The sequence below is a fragment of the Lipotes vexillifer genome, unplaced genomic scaffold, assembly GCF_000442215.2.
Source record: "Lipotes vexillifer unplaced genomic scaffold, Lipotes_vexillifer_v1.1 scaffold942, whole genome shotgun sequence".
NCBI lineage: Eukaryota > Metazoa > Chordata > Mammalia > Artiodactyla > Lipotidae > Lipotes > Lipotes vexillifer.
In genome coordinates this window covers 1,209,195-1,226,377 of record NW_006798282.1, presented here as the reverse complement: position 1 = coordinate 1,226,377, position 17,183 = coordinate 1,209,195, and the positions used below count along the sequence as shown (strand labels likewise).

The following is a 17,183-nucleotide window of genomic DNA, read 5'->3' as shown; positions in this document are numbered from 1 at the left end:
AGTTACCGTATGACCCAGAAATTCCATTCCTAGGTATAAGCCGAAGGTAACTGAAAATATATGTCCACATAAAAACTTGTATGTGAATATTCATAGTGGTATGATTCATAATAGCAAAAACGTGAAAACAACCCAAATGTCTATCAACTGATGAATGGATAAACAAATGTGATATATCCATATGATGAAATCTTATTCAGTCATAAAAAGGAATTAATCCAAAACATGGATGAACATGAAAACATCACGCTAAGTGAACAAAGCCAGACACCAAAGACCACATATTGTATCATTCCATTTATATGAATATCCAGAATAGCAGACCCATAAAGACAGAAAGTAGATTATTGGTTGCCAGTGGCAAAGGAGAGGGGAAAATGGGGAGTGACTGCTAATTGGCACAAGGTTTATTTTGGGGATGATGAAAATGTTGCGAATTGTACACCTTGAAAGGGTAAATTTTATGATATGTGAATTTTATCTCAATAAAAAGAGTTCCATTGAACTTAAAAAGTAGTTGCAGATGTGGAATAAAATGTAGACTCCATGTGGGTATTTAAAAAATATTTTTGCTGTTTTTGTAAAACAAAGTTGTTTATTGTAATTTTTTTTTTCAAATAATAAAGAAAAGTTGAAAGAAGGAATCAAAATCCTTTGCCAGCTCCATACAGAGAAAAACTGTATGGATATTATTCATTATATTCATTATTAATATTTTAGTGAACATCTTTTCAGGCACCTTGCTAGTGATACTGTTATGGATATTGATCAGTGTACAATTTTCTGTACAAGGAATCCAACCTTACACTGCAGGCTGCATTGGTGAGTTTTCTTTGGTCTGTGCAAGCCCTCTCTCTGCTTTTTTTTTTTTTTCCCAATCTCATTTCCTGCCCTCTCAACCATCATTCATTCTTACCTGTGCCTTGTGCGTGTTATGTTTATCAGTTTGAAGGATGTATTCTGATGTATTCTCCATACATATATATGGAGAGAGAGAGAGAGAGGGAAGGAGAGTTGTTACACATCTCATTCTGTTTCTTTCCTTTGTAACCAAGCACCATGTGTTTAAGATTGATCCATCTGGTTGCTCCGTCACAGGACTTCTCAACCTCAGCACTAGTGACATTTGGGGCTGGACCATTCTTCCTTGTTGGGGCTGTCCTGTGCATTGTAGGGTGATTATCAGCATCCAGTGGCCTTTATCCACTAGATGTCAGTTGCGCCCTCTCCCCAGTTGTGACAATCAAAACTGTCTCCAGACATTGACAATTGTCCTGAGGGGTCAAGGGGCAAAGTCACCCCAGTGGAGAACCACTGCTTAATTGCTGCATAGGATTCTACAGTGAGCACCCACCATCCTTCCTTATTCACACTTCCTGTGATGGACACAAGACCAGCAGCAGAACCCTCATTCTTCAGCTAAGAACCTGTGATGAACATAATCACCAATAACTGGAACTATATTCCAATAAGTAGTAGCAGTATTCCACAGGTGGACATATCACAACTGCTCTAACAATCTGCTCTTGAAGCACATTTATTTATTTATTTTTATTTTTTGCTGGGTTGGGTCTTCGTCGCTGCGTGCGGGCTTTCTCTAGTCGCAGAGAGCAGGGGCTACTCTGTTGCGGTGCGCAGGCTTCTCACTGCGGTGGCTTCGCTTGTTGCGGAGCACGGGCTCTAGGCATGCGGGCTTCAGTAGTTGTGGCTTGTGGGCTCTAGAGTGCAGGTTCAGTAGTTGTGGCGCATAGGCTTAGTTGCTCTGCAGCACGTGGAATCTTCCCGGACCAGGGCTCAAACCCGTGTTCCCTGCACTGGCAGGCAGATTCTTAACCACTGCGCCACCAGGGAAATCCCTTGAAGCACGTTTAGGTTTTTTCTAAGTTTTCACCATTATATGCTCATGGCTGCATGAGACTTGCTTGGGCCTTTGAAGACCTGTTGGGCCTGCGGAGGACTGTTCTGTGCTCTGCTTCCTCTCCTCACTTCTGGCTCTGACCTTCTCAGCTCTACCCTTAGCTTTTGGGGGAAGTCATGATCTGCTCTGTGCCTTGCTTTCCCCACTGGGGCTTCAGTGGAAACACCCGGTCGTTGCTCTCCTCCTCCCCAGTTTCTGAGTCTCCTGCAGAACAGGAGCCCCGCAGCCAAGGAAGGGCTGGTAAGTTAACATGCAGACCCCAGTAACTGAGGGAGTCAAGGAAAATGGGAGCCCTCGGAGGAAGGGGAGGCCCTTGCTCTTCCTCTTGTGAGCTGCTGCCTGGGGTTGGCCATGTCAGCAGCCAGGAATCCCTGCCCTGATCCTGTTGGGGACAGCCTCCCTGCTTTAGGGAATGGCCTGGGGGAAGTGGACAGAGAGGCTTTCCCTGGAGAAGTTGCTGACGTCACATCCATGAGGGGCTGTGAGCCACGCACTGTCAGATCTTATGATTTTTTCAAGGTCAGGCATCCAGAGTTTTAAGGGTTGACAATCAGTATTTTAAAACGTATGTAACATGGTAGGTGTCAGCCTGAGTACAGCCTCAGATTGGACTGTCTCCTTGTGCTCTCAGCTGAGGAACTGTCACAGAGAGTTCATGGATCCCAGACAGTTGTTTCAGAATCAAACCAGAACAGCCAGGCAGAGACGGCACAGAGTCCTGGACTGTCAGAGGTGGCCTCCTCGTGGCACACGTAGGGACACTGAGGCCAGAGTGAAGGGACTTGCCCAGCATCACACATGTCTCCTGCCCCCAGCTCAGGGCTGCCTCACTCCTAGGCCCTGGACTATAACCCAATCCTACTTGCCTCTTAGTCACTGGTATTTTGGAACACTGGCTAATACTGGGTGCCTAGCGAAGGAAAGGAGAGGCCCCTCTCAGGAAGGCCCCAGCCCTGCATGTCGTCAGCAGCCCTTGGGCAAGGCTGCCCAAGTAGCACCTAAAAGGGGCTGCAAGTGGCAGTGGATCAAAGAAGGGACAATGGCAGGGGCTTGGAGGGCACTGGTGCTGGTGGCACGCTTGGCAGCAATGGCCTGGGTGGCCCAGCGCAGCCTGAGCTATGAAGAGATAGTCACCCAGGCCCTGCGGTTCTTCAACCAGGGGCGACAAGAACAGCGACTCTTTGGCCTGCGGAAGCCATCCCACCACCGCCTAGCTTGGTGAGTGTTGGGGGCTCAGGCCCAGGAAGCGGGTAACACTCTGCCTTATAGCAGCCTTTGAGGACAGCAGGCAGGAGAGAATGCCTCACACAGGCACAAAGTGCTTGGTTGACATTAGCTGCTTGTTCTTATTATTATAATGTTTCTCCCCTCAGAAGATAAGACAAAAACCGTAATTTCTCTCGGGCCTGACAGCTGGCAAGCTGGTCAATTCCAGGCTTTGCCCAAGGATGAAATGTGGGTTCTGGGAGTCCAGCCTGCACTCAGGCCCTGGGCTTGTAGGAGCAAGCAGGGCTGTTTCAAAGGACAGACAGGAGCTGGACTGGTCTCACCAGCGCCTCATCAGGGCCTTCCAGTGTCCCCTTCCCACCCCATTATCTCTCTCCTGGCAGCTGAGCATGCGAGGCAAGTATTCTAGTTCCTTTGTCACAGAAGAGGAAACTGAGGGGCAAAGATGGGAAGTGACCCCTCAAGGTGGTACAGCCATGAGGTGTTAGCCTCAGCTAGTTTCCAGAAGCCCTGCACACCTTAAATCTCTGCTCAGGCCACTTGAAGAGGCTGCCTCCTTTAGGTGGAAAGTGCAGACCTCGGCTAAGCCCCTTCCAACTTGGAACTGTGAACTCTCTCCTCCTTGCCTTTGTTCCCTCCTCTGTAAAAGGGAGATAGATGATCATGAGTCTTCTCTTGATTTTTTAGAACTCCAACACCATGATCCCGCTCAACTTCAGGATTAAAGAGACAGTGTGCTTTTTGCTCTGGCACCGCCGACAGCCCCGAGAATGTCCCTTCAGTCCGGGCAGGGCGAGTCTCCCATCCCCTGGCTCCCTGCCCCCGTGAGCAAGAGAAGGACCTCCCCTCTCTCCCTTCTCCCGGAGGCTGTATTTGCCTCCACCCTCCTCACCTCGCCAGGTGAGGTTTGATTATGGAAGCCATTTATAAAAAAAAATTAATTTACTTATTTATTTTTGGCTGCGATGGGTCTTCGTCGGTGCGCGCTGGCTTGCGGGGGCTACTCTTCGTTGCAGTGCGCGGGCTTCTCATTGCCGTGGCTTCTCTTGTGGCGGAGCATGGGCTCTAGGCGCGCGGGCTTCAGTAGTTGTGGCACATGGGCTTAGTTGCTCCGCGGCATGTGGGATCTTCCCGGACCAGGGCTCGAACCTTTGTCCCCTGCGTTGGCAGGCTGATTCTTAACCACTGCGCCACCAGGGAAGCACGGAAGCCATTTTTAAAATTGGGGTTTTCCTTACTGGTTTTTCTTACTACATGTAAATTATCAATCCTTATTAGAAAAACAATACATGCTAAAGAAATGACTAAACATTAAGAGAAAGAAGAAGGGGACCGTAATACACCTAATGATAACTGTTTTTCTAAAATTAGGAAAATAATATTTTATTATAGCAAATTAACAAAATGTGGAGAAGCAAACTAAAAACAAACAAAACCCCCCTGCAACCCCACTACCCAGGAGGAGACAACATTAACCGTTGGTGTATCATCTTCTGTATCTTTTTTGTGTACACACGAGTGTTTTAAACAAATATGGCTTCCTCTGAGGCTAATTTTGGAGGTCTTTTCCCATTTAATATAACTTGCATGAAAGTCCTTAATTTTACTGGGCGTTCACGGAGCCCGCCCGGGTCCCCCCAGCGTTCGCCGCTCCCGCCTGGCTCTGGGGGGAGGATTAGGGAGGGCGCCGGCTTCGGGAGCCTGGGTACCTGGGCAAGAACGCCGGCCACTGTGCCCCTGTGCTCACTGACCCGCAGGAAGATCGGAACTGCACGGGCATCTTCTTCATGCTGCAGCACATCCTTCCGTCCCTCAACTGTCCCTCAACTGCCCTGGGGACCCGGACCACGAGCGCGAGCTCAAGCCGGAGATGAGCCCCTGCGCCCGCGCTGGCCCCAGTCTGTTTCCGTCATGGGCGGCGCTCTGCCCGGTGACCGCCGATGACCGAAGGGCCCTCACCCGGGCCACTGACTTCGGCGCGTGGGGCCTCAGTTTCCTCCTCTGAAAACTGGGCCGATCGAGCCCTTCTAAACGCAAGTCGTCGGGAGGGGAAAGGCTTGTGGAGTGTGAGGCGCGGTTGGACCTTGATGACTGCTAGTCGTTTAGGCAGGAGGGGAAGGGAGAAGAGACTGGTGGTCGAGGCTAAGGGGCTTCCTGGGGGTGAGAGGGAGCTCAGACTTCTTAGGACACTGGCTCTGCTCTGGGCCCTGAGCTCTGGGAACCCTCCTCCACATCCCACATTTGGAAAAACTGAAGCAGGAGGTGCAGCCTCCTAGCAAGTGAGTGGAATAGCCAGAGTGGAAGTGAGCGGCAGAGTTCAGGCCTTCCCAGGCCCTCTGGGCTCCGAGGAAAAGGGCCTCACTGGGGACCACCTCCAGCTCCATCACCAACGTCACTGCCGGTGCCTCACATTCATCCCCACCTGGAGAGAGGGGCCACAGGCAGGACAGGAAAGGGGGCCAATCAATGAGGGTGATCACGTCTGCATCACTTCTGCAGGTCCGCCGGGTGAGGCGTTCTGCTGGGTCCCCTGGAGCGGACACTCCAGGAACTGAGAGCTCCCAACTGCCACCTGCAGTCACGGGCCTGTACGAGAAAGCCAAGTACAACATCATCACCAACATACTGAGGAATTTCTAGGGCTGAGGAAGGGAAGGGATGCCCTGCAACCCCACCACAACCTCTTATTCCCACCCATTCTCTTCCTCTGCTGCCCTCAGCACTCCCTTTCCTGCAGTCTGAGCCCACCCATACTCCTCTGCATTCACATACCTGCTTCCCTCTGTCTGGAATTCCTACCCATCCTGTGCCTGTAAATCCTGCTCATCTTTTAAGGCACAGCTCCAAAGTCACCTCCTCCAGGAAGCCTCTCTGCTCTTCCCTGGGCAGCAGAAGTGTCCTTCCCTCATCTGTGCATTCATGATCCTCACCTGGCATTACCTGCTGTGTACCAGGCTCTGTAGCACTGTATTTACTCACAGCTGAGCCCTCCTCAGCCAGCTGCAGGTGGCTGCGGAATGACTATCTCAGCCAAGTGCTCCTGAATCCTGGGAGGGCAGTTCCTTCTGTGCAGGACCCTGAGCGCCCCGTTCCCTTCCCAATCACTGTGACAACTAAATGTCCCTTCATATATCCAGGTACCTCCAAGAGGGGGTCAGTCCACTCTCTGGTGAGAGCCACAGGAGAGAAACTCAATAAAACATTTCTAAAATAAACGATTACATGAATGTGAATAAGGTATTAGAGCTGGGCCAGCTGGACTTGGGGTGAGGAGACAAATGATACAGGTCCTAGGGGTGATTCCACTGTGCATCATGGGAACACAGACTCCCTGAGGTCAGGGCAGGGACAATGAAGAGAAACACGGGTTGGGGGGGCATCCGAGGGCTGCCCTGGAAGCTCAAGAAGGCAGAGTAATCTGCCCCCAGCCTCCTCAACCACCTTTCATTCCTTTATGCTTCCTTCTTTATCTAAGCTCCAGCCAGAACCTCTCCCTGAACCCCAGACTCGCATTTCAGATTGCCTCCTGGACGCCTCCCCATGGATGTCCAAGGTGTGCCACACACTCAGTATCTTCCCTCCAAACCACCCTTCCTACAGCCCACCCCAGCCCAGATGATGGCAGCCTCCGTCCAAGCACCTGAGCATCTGGCTCTCTGCTGTCTTTCACAGCCACATCTGGTCCACCAGCAAACCCTGGCCTTGGTTCCTGATGCATCCAGCCCTGAGAACAGGGCCTGACACACTGTAGTTGCTCAGTAAATACTTGTTGAATGGATGAATGCCCTTTTCTTCTCACTAGTAGGCTCCTTTGTCAAGAGTCTTTTCTACAGAAATATCTGTGGGAAACTCTCATTTGAGGGGCCATGGTGTAGAGCCCCTTGGGGAAATGGGTTTTTTAGTAATTATCCCAGGAAAGTCAAGGACTCCTCTCCATTAATGATAATAATAGCCATGATTTATGAATGCCACTTCCCATACAGTGAATGGGAATACACTTCTCAGGTCTCAGAACTGCGTTGCAAGCTGCATGCATCACCTGCAACTTTTAGTGAGAAAACTAAGCCTCAAGGAAATTGGTTAACTTGCCCATAGTCCACACTCCAACTCCCTTGCCACCTAAATCTCAGGTAGCCCCACTGGTGGGCAAGAGGGGGTGGGGGATGCTGCAGGGAGCAACCCTGGGGTGGGAAATAGGCAGGTTTGGGCTGAGCAGGATAAACTAGACCCCAGACCATCTCCCCATGGTGGGACAATGATGTTCAGCTGGAGAAGAGGCCACTTCTAGCTCCTGCAGAGAGCAGAAGGCACCAGCACCGCAGGCACACCACCACCTATCACTCCCTTGCCTGATCCCCACCCCGTAAGAGTACTTCCAGGTCTCATCCAGGTTTTCTGGGGGGTCCTGGACACTAATGGGCTGAGCAACTTCTCCCAGGAAGCTCAAGGCTCATCTGTGGCGGTCAATGCCACATTACCCAAGGCCCATCATGCTGTACCCGGTAAGAGAGGCAGGCCTGTAGGATCAGCCACAAGGCTCTGCTGGGGCCACTCTGCTGTATTCTCATAGCCCAGACACTATCAGGCCCTGAGATAGTATCAAGGCTCCAAATACAGCTCAGCCTCTTGGCCTTGGCAGCTTCTGAAAGTCTTCAGGCCCACAGAAGCAAGACCAAGAAGGAAAAATTCACTGGGAGTTGGGGGTGGGAACACAATGGGTGAATAGACCTCTAGGGTAACATCTAAATGGCTGCAGGAATCAAATTTCATTCCTCATACATACAGGTACAATGTGAGTTTTATTTTTAAAAGAAAAAATGACTTCACAGTCATTTTACAGCCCATTTTACAACCAGCTTATTCTCATTTAACCTGTCAGCTAACACACTTCAGTCACTATTGACTCACCCCATGTTTTTTTCTGTGTAATTCTCCATTGGGTGGTTAGACCTCCATTTATTTAAGTCACTCCTGCTGCTGAAGTTGTTTCCATTTTGTTTTGCTTTGAAATTGCTGTAAACAATGCTGAGATGAAAATAAGTTCCTAGAATGGAAATGGCATCAAAGTGTATGACCATATTAAGAATTTAGGGGCTTCCCTGGTAGCACAGTGGTTAAGAATCCACCTGCCAATGCAGGGGACACGGGTTCAAGCCCTGGTCTGGGAAGATCCCACATGCTGCGGAGCAACTAAGCCCGTGCGCCACAACTACTGAGCCTGCGCCATAGAGCCCGCATGCCACAACTACTGAGCCCGTGTGCCACAACTACTGAAGCCCGTGAGCCTAGAGTCCGTGCTCCACAACAAGAGAAGCCACCACAATAAGAAGCCCACGCAGTGCAACGAAGAGTAGCCCCCACTCACAGCTAGAGAAAGTCCGTGTGCAGCAATGAAGACCCAAGTCAGCCAAAAATAAATAAATAAATATTTTTTAAAAAGAATTTATCGTATTGCTAAATTACTATCTAGAATTATAGACAGTAGTTTAGCAATATTGCTCTTCTGGCAGTTTTATTTATGCTGCTTGGAAATAGGGAATTGCCTGAGTACCGACTAGGGGAATGGTTAAGTAATTTGTATTATATTCACTGAATATTGTACAGGCTTTAAGATAAATTTGAAGACAATGTTATATCAAAGAAAATGCTTGTGTTAGACTGCAGAAAGCCTGATTAAAGACAACAGGGATAGAAGGCAAAAAGAGCTCAAGTTACATGAAAGGGGATAGCCATAGATACAGGAGTGACAATTTAAGAGTTATGACTACTTACAACCATAGAGAATATGAAAACCTGGAGGAAATGAATGCTTTCTTAGCTAAACATGATTTATCAACATTGACTCAGGACCTGAAGGGGAATATGTGAAAAGGCCCATTTTCTCAGAAGAGTCTGGAGAGGTGATTAGAGTTCCAGGACCAGATGGTCCACAGCTGAGATTTATCTAGTCTTTAGAGTGGCACTTCTCAATGTACATAACAGTCATCTGAGGAGTCTCATTAAACTACAGACTCCAGCCCAGTATGCCTGGGGTGGGCCCCAGGAATCTGTTTTTGTAACCACCTTCCAGGTGATGCTGACACTGCTGATCCATGAACCACACTTGGAGTAGGGCTTTAAAGGACATATAATTCCAAGGTTATTTAAACTTTGTTAATAGTTTATATAAAATACACATAAAATTATATATCTATGTATAAATTATTTAATTCAAAATCAAGGAAAAAGATGGAAAGCTCCTCAATTCATTTTCTTTGTCTCAGAATACACTTAATAGTAGAACCTAAAGATAGTATAGGGGGTGTGGCCAAGATGGTAGCTAAGGAAGACCCTGAGCTCACCTCCTCCCACAGGTGCACCAAAACTACAACCATTTATAGAACAGCTATCTATGAGAATGTCCTGAAGACCAGCAGAAAGTATTTTCCATAACTAAAGATACAAAGAAGGAACCACAATGAGATGGGGAGGAGGGGTGGAGATGTGATATAAGTCAAGACCCACACCCTCGGATAGGCAACAAACAGGAGGATGATCACCACTGCAAAGTTTCTCCCCAAGAAGCAAGGGGTCTAAGCCCCACATCAGGCTCCTGAGCCTAGGGGTCCTGCACCAGAAAGGTGAGCCCCCAAAACAACTGGCTTCGAAGGCCAGCAGGGCTTGCATTCAGAAGAGCTGGGGGGCTGTAGGAAACAGACTGTTCTTAAAGGGTGTGTGCAAAATCTCACATGATCCAGTGTAGAGGCAGTAATTTGAAAGGAGTCTGAGTCAGACCTACTTGCTACTTGCTCATCTTTGTTTTTTTTTTGGCCATGCCACGCAGCTTGTGGGGATCTCAGTTCCCCAACCAGGGATCGAACCCAGGCCATCGGCAGTGAAAGCATGAAATCCTAACCACTGGACCACCAGGGAATTCCCACTTGCTTATCTTAGAAAGTCTCCTGGAGAGGCAGGAGGCAACTGGGACTCCCCCTGGGGACACAGATGCTGGTTGGAACCATTTTTGGGAGCTCATTCTACCATGAGAACACTGGTGCTGGCAAGTACCATTTTGGAGTCCTCCCTCTAGTTTACTACTGCCAGGGTTAACCTGCCCACCAGTAGGCTGGGACCAGCCCCAGGTTCCCCCGGGCTATGCAGCCAGCCACACCAGGACCTGGCCTTGTCCACCAAAGATTGGTAGCCACCACACAAGGCAAGGTCTGGCAGCCAGTGAGGGCAGGGGCCAGCCTGACCTACCAGCACGCCCACAGTAGTCAGGTCAACCACAACAGAACAGCCCACATAGGGGGCATCCCTAGAGTATACAGATCTGGTGACCAAAGGGAAGTGTGTTGCTGGGCCCCTTAGGATGTCTCCTACACAAGGCCACTTCTTCAAGGTCTAAAACAAAACCAACCTACCTCATACATAGAAATAAATACAAAGAATTAGGCAAAATTAGGAGACAGAGGAATATATTCCAAATGAAGGAACAAGACAAAACACCAGAAGAAAAACACAGTGAAGAAGAGTTCAAGGTAATGATCATAAAGATGCAGAATGTACTCGGGAGAAGAATGGATGAACACAGTGAAAAGTTTAGTAAAGAGTTAGAAAATATAGAGAAGAACCGAACAGAGCTGAAGAATATAAAAACTGAAATAAGAAATACACTAGAAGGAATCAACAGTAAATTAGATGTTACAGAGGAATGAATCAGTTAACTGGAAGACAGAGTAGTGGAAATCACCCAAGCCAAACAGAAAAAAGAAAAAAAGATTTAAAAGAATGAGGATAGTTTAAGAGACTTCTGGGACAACATCAAGCATACTAACATTTGCATTACAGGGGTCCTGGAAAGAGAAAAGAGAAAGGGGCAGAGAACTTATTTGAAGAAATAATAGCTGAAAATTTCCCTATACTGGGGAAAAAAAAAGACATCCAAGTCAAGGAAGCACAGAGAGTCCCAAACAAGATGAACCCAAAGAGGTCCACACCAAGCACATTATAATTAAAATTGCAAAAATTGAAGATAGAGAATCTTAAAAGCAGCAAGGGAAAAGCAACTAGTTACCTACAAGGGAACTCCCGTATAACTATGAGCTGACATTTCAGCAGAAACTTTGCAGGCCAGAGGTACTGGCATGATATATTCAAAGCAATGAAAGGAAAAAAACCTACAACCACTCTACTCAACAAGGCTATCATTCACATTTGAGAGATACAGAGTTTTACAGAGAAGCAAAAGCCAAAAGAATTCAGCACCACTAAACAGGCTTTACAAGAAATGTTAAGAGGACTTTGCTAAATGGAAAAGACCACAGCTAGAAATATGAAAATTAGGAAAGGAAAAATCTTATTGGTAAAGGCAAACATACAGTAAAAGTAGTAGATCAACCACTCATAAAGCTAGTAGGAAGCTTGAAAGACAAAAGTAGTAAAATCATCTATATGTGCAATGAACAGTTAAGGGATACACAAAAATATGTAAAATATCATGTCAAAAACATTAATGTGTGGGGTGGGTAGTAAAAATTGCATTTTTAGGTTGTTAGAATGCATTTGAACTTAAGAGATCATCAACTTAAAATAGCTATATATATATATAAAATAACCCCATACACATATAAAATAACCACATATATAAAATAACCATATATATGTCATTACATATGAACCTCATGGTAACCACAAACCAAAATTTATAATAAATATGCACATACAAGAAGAGAAAGGAATCCAAACATAACACTAAAGACAGTCATCTAATCACAAGGGAAGAGAGCAAAAGAAGAAAGGAAACAAAAAGAACTACAAAAACAACCAGAAAACAATGAACAAATTGCAGTAAGTACATGCCTATCAATAATTACTTTATATGGCATATATGGCCTTCAATAAATAAATGCAAATGATGTAACTGAAAAGAAAATTACTATGTGAGTGGACTACATGCTCCAATCAAAAGACAAAGAGTGGCTGAATGGATACAAAAACAAGACCCATATATATGCTGCCTACAAGAGACTCATTTCAGATTTAAAGACACACATAAACTGAAATTTAGAGGACAGAAAACGGTATTTTATGCAAATGGAAATCAAAAGAAAGCCTGGGTAGCAATACTTATATCAGACAAAACAGACTTTAAAACAAAGACTGTAACAAGCAATAAAGGATATTATATAATGATAAAGAAATTGATCCAACAAGAAGATATAACAATTATAAATATATATGCACCCAATCAAGGAGCACCTAAATACATAAAGCAAATGTTAACATAAAGGGTGAAACTGACATTAATACAATAATAGTAGGGAACTTTAATACCCCATTTACATCAATGGACAGATCATCCAGATGGGAAATCAGTAAGGAAATACTGGCCTTAAATGACACAATAAATCAGGTGAACTTGATAGACACATATAGAATATTCCACCAAAAGCAGCAGAATACACATTCTTTTCAAGTGCACATGGAACACTCTCCAGGACAGATCACATGCAAGGCCACAAAACAAGTCTAAATAAATTTAAGAAGACTGAAATCATAACAAGCATCTTTCCCGATCACAACAGTATGAGACTAGAAATAACTACAAGAAAAAAACTGCAAAAAAACACAAAAACGTGGAGGCTAACCAATATGCTATTAAACAACCAATGTGTCACTGAAGAAATCAAAGAGGAAATTTAAAAAAGTACCTGGAGAAAAATGAAAATGGAAACACATGATCTACAATCTATGGGATGCAGCAAAAGAGCTTCTAAGAGGGAAGTTTAATAGCAATACAAGCCTACTTCAGGAAACAAGAAAAACCTCAAATAAACAATCTAAACTTACACCTAAAGGAACTATAAAAAGAAGAACAAAACCCAAAGTTAGTAGAAGGAAAGAAATAATAAATATCAGACCAGAAATAAATGAAATAGAGACTGAAAAAAACAATAGAAAAGATCAATGAAACTAAGAGCTGGTTCTTTGAAAAGATAAGCAAAATTGATAAACCTTTAGCCAGACTCATCAAGAGAAGACCTAGATAAATAAAATCAGAAATGAAAGAAGCAAAGTTACAACTGACACCACAGAAATACAAAGGATTATAAGAGATTACTGTGAACAATTATATGCCAATAAAATGGATAACATAGAAGAAATGGATAAATTCTTAGAAATGTACACTCTCCTAAGACTGAGGAAGAAATAGAAATATAGGGACTTCCCTGGCCCTGGTGGTCCAGTGGTAGAGAATCTGCCTTACAACACAGGGGACGTGGGTTCGATCCCTGGTCAGGGAACTAAGATCCCACATGCCGCAGAGCAACTAAGCATGCACACCACAACTACTTGCGCCTCAACTAGAGCCTGCATGCTGCAAACTACAGAGCCCACGCATTCTGGAGCCTGCGCGCCACAACTAGAGAGAGAAAACCCACAAGCCACAACGAGAAGCCTGTGCACCACAACAAAGATCCCACATGGCTCAACGAAGATCCCATGTGCCGCAACTAAGACCTGACACAGCCAAATAAAATAAATAAATAAAATAAATCTTTAAAAAAAAGAAATAGAAATATGAATAGACCAATTAATTATCAGTAGTGAAAATTGAATAATAAGAATTAAAAAAACCCTCCCAACAAACAAAAGTCCAAGACCAGATGGCTTCATAGGTGAATGCTACAAAACATTTAAAAAAAAAATTTGGCTGCACCGTGCAGCATGCAGGATCTTAGTTCCCCAACCAGGGGTCAAACCTGGGCCCCGGCAGTGAAAGTGCCGAGTCCTAACCACTGGACCACCAGGGAATTCCCTACAAAACATTTAAAGAAGAGTTAACACCTATTCTTCTCAAACTATTCCAAAAAATTAAAGAATGCTTCTGAACTCATTCTAAAAAGCCTGATGCCAAAACCAAACAAAGACATCACAAAAAAAGAAAATTACAGGCCAATATCACTGATGAACACTGATGCAAAAATCCTCAACAAAATATTAGCAAACAGAATCCAACAATAAAATATCATACATCATGATCAAGTGGGACATATCCCAGGGATTCAAAGATGATTCAATATCAACAAATCAATCAATATGATACACAACATTAATGAACTGAAGAAAAAATCACAAGATGATCTCAATAGATGCAGAAAAAGCTTTTGACAGGTTCAACATCCATTTATGATTTAAAAAACTCAGGGGTCTGGGATTAGCAGATGCAAACTATTATATATAGGGTAGATAAACAACAAGATCCTACTGTATAGAACAGGGAATTGTAATTAATATCCTGTGATAAACCATAATGGAAAAGAATATATATGTGTATAACTGAATTGCTTTGCTGTACAGCATAAATTAACACAACACTGTAAGTCAACTGTACTTCAATAACATTAAAAAGAAAAAACCTCTCAACAAAGTGGGCACAGAGGGAATATACCTCAACATAATAAAGGCTATATATGACAAACCTACAGGCAACATCATATTCAATGTTGAAAGTCTGAAAGCATTTCCTCCAAGATCAGGAACAGGACAAGGATGCCCACTCTTGCCACTTTTATTCAATATAGTGCTGGAAGTCCTATAGTTCAATATAGTGCTGGAGGGAAGGAGGGAGGAAAAGAGAGAGACAGGGAGGGAGGGAGGGAGGGAGGGAGGGAAGGAAGGAAGGAAGGAAGGAAGGAAGGAAGGAAGGAAGGAAGGAATGGAGAGGGGTAGGGAAGGAAGGAGGGAGGCAGGAAAAAGAAAAGAAAAGAAAAAGGAAAGAGGAAGGAAGGAAGGGAGAGAGGGAGGGAGGAAGAAAAGGAATCCAAATTGGAAAGAAAGAAGTGAAACTGTCACTGTATGCAGATGACAACATTTTCTGTACTTCATATAGAAAATCCTGAAGATGCCACCAAAAAACGATTAGAATAACTGATTTCAGTAAAGTGCAGGGTACAGAATTAATATACAGTAATCTGTTGCATTTCTATACACTAACAGTGAACTATCAGAAAGAGAAGTTAAGAAAACAATCCCATTTACAATTGCATCAAAAATAATATTATACCATGCTCATGGATTAGAAGAATTAATATTGTTAAAATGAACATACCCAAGGCAATCTACAGATTCAATGCAATCCCTATCAAAATACCAAAGGCATTTTTCACAGAACTAGAACAAATGATTCTGAAATTTGTATTGAAACACGAAGGACCCCAAATAGCCAAAACAGTCTTGAGAAAGAAGAATAAAGCTGAAGGTATCACACATTTTGAACTATACTACAGAGCTACAGTAATCAAAACTGTATGGTACTGGTATAAAAACAGACATACAGATCAATGGAACAGAACAGAGATCCCAGAAATGAACCCACACTTATTTGGTCAATTAATCTATGACAAAAGAGGCAAGAATATACAATGGGGAAAAGTCAGCTTCTTCAATAAACGGTGTTGGGAAAACTGGACAGCTACCTGCAAAACAATTGAACTAGACAACTTTCCACACCATATACAAAAATAAACTCAAAATGGATTAAATACTTAAATGGAAGACTTGAAACCATAAAACTCCTAGAAGGAAACATAGGCAGTAAGTTCTAAACTGGCAGTTCAATTCAGTGGGGAAAGGGTGGATATTTTAATAAATGAGGCAGGCCTAACTGGTTCACCATCTGGAGGAAAAAATACAGTATCTGCTAAAAATTCTAGCTGGATTAAAGATTCACGTGTAAAAAAATAAAATAACATCTTTCAAGAAAACCCAATGGCCAACATATGGAAACAAAGAAACAACCAGCTGAGAAACCACTGAATAAATGATGGGACATATACACCCTGGGACGTGACACAGCCTTTAAAAATGGATTAGAGCTTCAGCAGAAGGTGTGGGGAAAAGAAGGCTCCAAAAATTATGTACAATGGAATCCATTTTCTGTAAAACAGAAACTCCCAAATATGGACCTGCAGATACATACAGATGCTTTATATTGGTGTAGCGAAAATACAGAAGAAAATACCCCAGGGTATTAACGTGGGTTATTGTGGGGGAGCTACTGATACAAGAGGTAGGAGAATGAAGTCAGCAAAAAAAGGAAAAGAAAAAAGTGGGAGCTGCACTTTAGCAAGGATGACTATGAGGCATACTTCTGCATTTATATGAAATAGGAGGGGTATGTATGAGGTGAGCATATGCATAAAAGAATTAAATATTTCAAAACCGTGATAATCTTGAAGCCCATGTAACATCGAGGAAAGTGTTTGTGTCAAAAGACAAAAGCAGGGGCTTCCCTGGTGGCGCAGTGGTTGAGAGTCCGCCTGCCGATGCAGGGGATATGGGTTCGTGACCTGGTCCGGGAAGATCCCACATGCCGCGGAGCGGCTGGGCCCGTGAGCCATGGCCGCTGAGCCTGCGTGTCTGGAGCCTGTGCTCCGCAACAGGAGAGGCCACAACAGTGAGAGGCCCGCGTACCACAAAAAAAAAAAAAAAAAAAAAAAAAGACAAAAGCATGATTCTGAAGTTAACCCACATGGAGGACACACCTGACTCCAGCAAAGGAGCTGCTAAGCTGGGGTTGTCCCCACATGATGGAGACCACAATGCCCTTGGAGTCCACAGGTTGCCTTACCATCTCGGCCTGAACTGCATCCCAGGATCTGGAGCCCCAGAGGAGACAGCAGACCTTGGGGACTCAGAAGCCACAGTGGAAAATCAGTGTCCGACTGTTTTTTTTTGTTTATTTTTTTTGTTTATTTTATTATTATTATTTTTGTGGTACGCGGGCCTCTCACTGTTGTGGCCTCTCCCGTTGCGGAGCACAGGCTCCGGATGCACAGGCTCAGCGGCCATGGCTCACGGGTCCAGCCGCTCCGCGGCATGTGGGATCCTGCCGGACCGGGGCACGAACCCGTGTCCCCTGCATCGGCAGGCGGACTCTCAACCACTGTGCCACCAGGGAAGCCCCTTTTTTGTTTATTTTTTAAACAGCTTTATTGAGCTATAATTGACATACAATAACTTACACATATTCAAAGTATACATTTTGGTAAGT

At 44.7% G+C, this 17,183-nt stretch overlaps 1 protein-coding gene and 1 non-coding gene across 2 annotated transcripts; one reads left to right on the top strand and one right to left on the bottom strand.

The window, feature by feature from the left end:
* The first annotated feature begins 2,957 nt into the window (after nucleotides 1–2,957).
* Nucleotides 2,958–5,785, top strand: LOC103088084 (15 kDa protein B-like). The gene is given in 5 exon segments (XM_082931490.1): nucleotides 2,958–3,105; nucleotides 3,108–3,136; nucleotides 3,833–3,937; nucleotides 4,903–4,974; nucleotides 5,645–5,785. Coding segments are annotated over 5 exon segments (495 nt in total).
* Nucleotides 5,786–13,869: 8,084 nt separating this feature from the next.
* On the bottom strand, nucleotides 13,870–13,941 carry TRNAE-UUC (transfer RNA glutamic acid (anticodon UUC)). The gene has a single exon. It is a non-coding gene; the product is annotated as a tRNA-Glu (tRNA).
* Between the last annotated feature and the right edge of the window lie 3,242 nt (nucleotides 13,942–17,183).